At 41.3% G+C, this 7,114-nt stretch overlaps 1 protein-coding gene across 1 annotated transcript in view; it reads right to left on the bottom strand.

Annotated features, from left to right (window-relative positions):
* Positions 1 to 7,114, bottom strand: part of ENPP3 (ectonucleotide pyrophosphatase/phosphodiesterase 3) — a 134,767-nt gene that overhangs the window by 73,749 nt on the left and 53,904 nt on the right. Inside the window, exon 15 of the mRNA XM_007947391.1 lies at positions 2,133 to 2,199. Coding sequence (XP_007945582.1) covers positions 2,133 to 2,199 — 67 coding nt within the window. The remainder of the gene's footprint in view (positions 1 to 2,132; positions 2,200 to 7,114) is intronic.

Below are 7,114 nucleotides of genomic sequence, written 5' to 3'. Positions count from 1 at the left end.
CCGGGTTCCTGGCTTTTATCCCCTTTCTCCTGCTTTCCCGTCCTGCTGCTTTGGGCGGGCCTGAGTTTCCTCTCCTCACCTAATCCCTTTGGCTGGTTGCTCTTCTCTCTGGCTTCCTGGTTTTTAATCCCCTTTCTCCTGCTCTTCCCACCTGCTGCTTTGGGCATCCCTGAGTTATCTCTCCTCACCTGTATCCCAGGGGCTGACTACTCTTCTGTCCAGGTTCCTGGCTTTTAATCCCCTTTCTCCTGGTCTTCTGCTTTGGGCGTCCCTGCGTTGTCTCTCCTCACCTGTATCCCTGGGGCTGACTGCTCTTCTGTCTGGGTTCCTGGCTTTTATCCCCTTTCTCCTGCTCTTCCTGCCTGCTGCTTTGGGCGTCCCTGAGTTGTCTCTCCTCCCTGTATCCCACTTCTTAAGCCTCTTATTTCTAAACTGCATCTCCCCTTTATTTTTAGCATAAAGAGATCTAAATATTTTGCTGTTTATTTCATTAACATTACCTTAGTTAGGGAGCTCTGCTAGCATAGTGGCTATGGCACTTGACTGCTAACCAGAAGGCTGGCGGTTCAAATCCACCAGCCACTCCTCGAAAGGAAGATGGGGCAATCTACTTCTGTAGTGATACTGCCTCGGAAACCCAAGGAGGGGTCGCTATGAGTCAGGTCCGACTCGACGGCAAACAACAGCAACAACAACAACAACAACCTTAGTTACTTTATTTATAACAAATCTCATTGTTTTATATTGTAAATCACTAGAAGAAACCCTAGCCTAAGGCATTTGACTGCTAACCAGAAGGCTGGTAGTTCAAACCCACCAGCCACTCTGTGGAAGGAAGACCAGGAAATCTACTTCTGTAGAGATACCACTTCGAAAACCCAAGGAGGGGTCACTATGAGTCAGAAACAACTCAAGGGCAGTGAGTTTGGTTTTGATTTGGGACCGTGGAAGATTTATTTTCTTTTCCCCAAGATTATCAGAAAGAATTTGAAGCATAGGTTTTCCTTTGAGTAATTATCATAGTGCCTGAGGCACTTGACTGCTAACCAGAAGGCTGGTGGTTCAAACCCATCAGCCATTCCTCGGAAGCAAGATGGGGCAATCTACTTCTGTAGTTATACTGCCTCAGAAACCCAAGGAGGGGTCGCTGTGAGTCCGGTCCGACTCTCCGGCACATAACAACCACAACACAATTATCTCTGTTATCATCTATTGCCCTACATAAAAGAAAATCTCTGTCTATAGAGATTTAGCTAAGACAATCAGGTTGCAAAAATAATAAAGTTGAACCTATGGAGGATTTACCACCTGCATTTTACAGTGGACTTATCCATCCACTTTCTTCCCAACATAGTACATATCCCTGGTTTCATTTCTCCCTTATTGGTGGTTACTCCTACGCTTGTTTCCTGCTTGGGCCAGTAAGTTGTTTTCTCCCCAAAATCATCTCTGTACCTGGTCCTCTCCTCTGTCTCTGTTCAATCTCTAGAGATCTCATCCAGTTGCATCTTTTGAATCATTTATATGCCTAAAACTGAGTTCTTAACTTCAGGACAGACTCTCAGTAATTGTCAATTCTGTATCTCTTCTTGCAGGTCTAACACGTTTGAAATTTAAGATGTCTAACTGATCATGTACTGTCTCCCCAATAATCAGCAGCATCCAGAGTCTAGCATCCTTCCAGTTAGTTGGATGCTCCCCAACTTGGGCCTTTTCTCCTGGCTGTTTTTTCTGTTTCTGTTTGCTCCTGGGAGATTTCAAAGGTTAATTCCCTTTTCTCCTTCTCTACTCCAATGTCAGTCTCCATTCCAATGTCATCTTCTCAATGAAGCCTACCTTCCACCCTATTTAAAGCTGTATCTTCCCCCCATGCTAAGCTGAAACACTCCCAATTCCCCCTTTCTCTGCTCTACTTTTTTCTTTATTTTCCTCATCACCCTTAACATCTAACATACAATGTTATAAATTCATGTATTATGCTTATTGCATATATCCTTCTACTGGAAGGAAAACTTCTTGGGGGCAGGAATCTTTGTTTTCTTCAAGGATATAGTCAAGAGTCTTGAACAGTGTCTCAGTACAGAGAAGTAGGTATTCAATAAATATTTGCTCAAAAAAATGCAGTAACTCACCTCCATGCTCTTAAACTTATTGTTATAACCATGATTGCCTCCTCCACAGGCTGTATATGGTTTACTCCTATAAAGAAACAACGTCATGACACTTTGATCAATATACTGACATAAGACCTTTGTGTAAACTCAGATTCAATGGATTTTTATGTAGCTTCTGCTTTTATACATGTAAATTTCTTCTGTCAAAAGCAGCATAAATATATTTATGTCCCTACTAAAATGTATAATCATAGAGGAACAGAATGGTGGAGGAAGGAGTATTTCAGGGTCCAGAAATAGAATTCAAAAGTCTTTTGATGTTTAGATATTGGCAAAAGAACAATTACAAAGGCATAACCAAAAAAATAGATAAATTCTTCTTCAATCTCACATGTACCTTTATACATCAAAGTCTGCATGGTTAAGAATAGTTAGATTAATGTTACTTTAAGCATTTCTGTACTTTATAAATTGATCTTTGAGACTGGGAAAAATATTCATTTTTATTTTATTGTGGAGATATCTAAGGAAATAACACAAAAGTATGACTAAGGAATACTCATTTAGTTAACTAAACACTCAGTACAGAGAAGTCAATATATTTTGTAAAATCAGAGCTTATTTTTAACTTTTGGTTCTTTTATAGGCTGGCTGTCCTGTGTATTACTTTTCTATTACCATTTAATGAATTTATCATTTGCTTGTTTTTCTGGATTTTAATCATTGAATTGAGCAATGGTAGCAATTGTATACATAGTTCTTATGCTTGAAAAACCTAATGATAAATAAACCTAGATTTTTAAAAGCAACAGACAATTATAAATTTGGTCTCTGAAGGGAACAAAAGACTCTTAAAAACATTTCTCTCATTTACTTTCCCAATCTGGACACGTACACACACTCATACATCCACACACAATATAAATTTTTTTTAAAAATTGTGTTTTGGGCTCAACTGAAAGCAGGACTTTCATTCAGTGTCTAAAAAAATTATCTTTAAAAATGTATAACTGACTCTTACTTCACTTAAGTAAAAATAAAAAGAAATTACAACTCTGACCAGGTTATATTCAGATCTACCCAAAAGAAGGAAGAAAAAAGAGGCTAAAGAAAAATACCTGGAATGGGGCAGACTAGAGAAGTCCTACTTTATTAAGTCCTGTAAATTTGGTTACCTAAGGGGGCCAGTTCATGACCTTATCTTAGTTTATTCCAATAAAGGTGTTGGCACCAGATAAAAGTTTTTTTAAAAGTTTTGTTTTTATCTCATAGATTGCTGGGAGTTCCTGAGTACTGTGAATGGTTAACAATCTCAGCTGCTCAATGAAGAGTTGGAGGTTCAAGCCCACTCAAAGGAACCTCAGAAGAAAGGCCTGATGTTCCACTTCCAAAAAGGCCACTTAAACATTATGAAGTACAATTCTACTTTGACACACATGGGGTCACCATGAGCTGAAACTGACTCTATGGCAACTGGTACTGGTAAAATTACTAGAAGTATTTGACTGCTAACCAGAAGGCTAGCAGTTCAAATCCACCAGCCACTCCTGGAAGGAAGGTTAGGCAATCTACTTCTATAGAGATACCACCTCAGAAACCCAAGGAGGGGTCGCTATGAGTTGAGATCAACTCAACAGCAATGAGTTTGGTGTTTTGGGTTATTTGATTAGGGGTAATTAAGTTTTAATTTCTATGTGGGGAACTAGAGAATTTATAGATGAAAGAAAGAAAAAGGTTATTTGAAACAAATCATTGGCAAAATTTTCTAAAAGTCATCCTTTACTTATCCTTCTGTTTTCAGAAAAAAATTATATTTTTTTGTTCCTAACCCAGCTTGATTATAAACTAAAATAAATATCACATTTTAGATAATTAAAAAGACCAAAAAAAGTAATAAATATCACAAAACTTCATTCAAAAGGAAAATAAAAATATTAATTACAAGCTCTATTTTTCTTTGCTTTCCAAGTGAATGCTTTAGAAATTTGCTCCTCTACTTGCACACAATTGCACTTCCCAACCATTAATTAAATTACATATGGAAAAATGGAAACTGGCATTTGGAGAGGAGGAGTTGATCTTATCTGTCAGAGTTTTGCATACTTTCCAAGTACTATATGAAATTGTTTGGAATAAATTCTCTATCATCTTTTCTACATCTAATTAATAAAGCTAACATCAAGGCTGGGTTTTCCTCCCACAGTTAGGTAATGACATGGGCAGGAAGTGAGCAAAACTTCTCCAAATGCCAATCAACTGCCAAGTCCCAGCAATTCCTTCTCTGTACTGTTTTCCCATTTGTCCCTTCCTTTCCTCTTCTACTATCACCATTCTAAGCCACATCCTCATTACTTCTCCACCTAAACAAATTTTCTAATTGGTCATCATATTTTCAGAATCTCCTCTCACAGCACACACACACACACACACATACATATGCACATATACCCACGCACCCCTAATCCTACAGAATGTATTTATCAGTGATGGAAACACATGTCCTAATGAGTATATGGGAGCTCTGGTAGCATAGTGGCTAAGACATTTGCCTGCTAACTAGACAGCTGGTGGTTAAAACCCACCAGCCACTCCTCGGAAGGAAGGTTGGGCAATCCTACTTCCGTAGTGATACTGCCTCGGAAACCCAAGGAGGGGTCACTATGAGTCGGGTTTGACTCGACGACACACAACAACAACAACAACAAATGAGTATATGGGATGGAACATTATAAACCAAGACTATTCTGGAAAACAGGGACACAAATTAACCACACATAGTCTGTTAATGATATGCCACACACATTGTCCAGTCTCACTATCCTCACAGAGCCACCTCTTCCACTGGAGCTGTCATATTACTGAGGACAGGATCACAGCACATATTTCTGATTGGCCTCCACTTTATAGTGGCTGTTCTCTTCCACATAGCAGCTAGAGGGAGCTCTCTGAAATGTAAATCTTGTTCTATTCACCTCCAGCCACTTCATATTCAGGATAAAAGCACACTCCTTAGTAATAACAGATAAAGTCATGCACAAAGAGGACAGCTTTGTTCACCTGGTGTGATTGAACTACTGCAATTGTTGAAATGTAGTTCTTTTCTAAACCATTCTCGCATGTACCCATGACTGCTGTGGCTTTAAAAAGGCCCCTCCCTCCGGGCAGAACAATTAGGGAAAGAAGAGAGTCTGGAAGGTCACAGCCTGGCAGTGCTGCTCATGGCTTGGCAAGCATGTGATTGCCTTCCAGCAAGGTAAAGAGGTCCCCCTCTTCCTGCAAACACAGGCCCCATCGAAGCTTGGTGAACTGGACAAGAGCTAGATTTCAGCTCCCTCTCACCTTCTTGATGAGTTCCTCTGTAACCCATCAACAAAGTGCACGACTGCATGGGGTGGGGCTACTCTAGGGCAGCAGTTAGCCTGTCCCATCCTGAGACTTCAAACTCTGAATCAGGAATCATCCCTTCCAGGAAGCCTGCTCTGATGTTCCCTGACATTTACATCTGGCAAGTGGAATCATCCTTTATTCCTTGAACCTTGTACTTGGCTCTGTGGTTCTTGTTATGTGCCATCAAGTGACACTTTTATTACACCTGTTGTCTTCCCTACCTGGGTGAAGTGCTGTGGAGCAAAGACTGTTATCTCTAATTCTTCATAAGGTGCCTGGGTGTCTGCACACGCAGACAGACTGTGCCTCAGAATTTTAAGCAGGAATAAGACAGCTAGGAATGAGGACTTCACCAACTGCATGGCTATGTTCATTCAGTATGATCGAGCTGTACACATGAGGCACTTACATAGTGTTGGCAAAGTGAAAGTCATTATCATTATTTATAGCACCATACTGGTAAACAATGAGAACAAATTACCTATGGTGAACCAGTCTTGCCTCCCCTACATACAGCTCACTCTGTAGGAGCAGAACCTACTTGTGTCTCAAAAGGAGAGTCCCAGCTGACCTTTGCCCCAAATTACTCATATTCGTATTTCTGTCATTCAGCAGGCTCACAGTGGTTCGGGTCAGATGCTGTGTTCACAGCACTGGCACGGCTGTCAATGGCTCCTGCCACCCTGCCCAGGGTACTCAGCTCCGCCAATGCCACCTGCACTGCTTGGGGGCATGCCCATCTCCTTCTGCAGTGATATTTCTGGGGCCTGCATGGCTCCTGCCTTTTACCAGGCTGTCCAGTGGGCCTGCACAGCTCGTGCTGCCCTGGAGATACCCAGCTTCTCTCTATGATAGCCTAGCCCACTGTCTGTCCTCATTTTCAGTGTTACAGTTCTTGACCTATATTACAGCTCTTTTATTTGGGTCTAGAAGTCTCTCAGTACAGGTATCCCAGGTCCAAAAGGACTCCAGGTCCAAAGGTCTGGATCCATTCCAGGTTCTTGATAATCACCAGGTGCCCCCAAAACCTCTGTGAGATTGGCACTAATACAAGAAAACAGCCTGTTAATCTCAAGGCCTTTTCCTCCCAGTAGGACAGCAAATCAACCAATGCCCTAGGTGGAACACAATATACTCCATCCAATTGGGTGGATTATAAACCCTGTATGTGGCTAGAAAACTGACCAATCTCTGCAAATTGCTTATGCAGATAGTAAACAGACCAGTCACTTGCAAGACTGCAAGCTAACCAGTCGCTTTGGGAGAATTACAAATCCAGATGTAGAAAGGTCATATGAAAGAAACTCATTGCAAAAAGGCAAGGAAAGGTTTATATATGGAAGGAAACTTTCTTTGTTGGTTACCAGGGGTGGGAGGGGAAGGGAGAGAACACTGCAAACATAAATAAAGAGAAACCCATTGCACCACACTGGGACTTATTTGTCAGTTGTTGTTGTTGTTGTTACGTGCCGTCGAGTCATTTCCAACTCATAGTGACCCCATGCACAGCAGAATGAAACACTGCCCAATCCTGCGCCAGCCCCACAATCCCTGCTATACTTGAGCCCATCATCGCAGCCACCGTGTCAATCCATCTTGTTGAAGGACTCCCT

This window comes from Orycteropus afer, unplaced genomic scaffold (genome assembly GCF_000298275.1).
Source record: "Orycteropus afer afer isolate SDZICR_OR568_19922 unplaced genomic scaffold, OryAfe1.0 scaffold00182, whole genome shotgun sequence".
Taxonomy (NCBI): domain Eukaryota; kingdom Metazoa; phylum Chordata; class Mammalia; order Tubulidentata; family Orycteropodidae; genus Orycteropus; species Orycteropus afer.
This window is presented reverse-complemented; position numbering and strand designations above follow the sequence as displayed.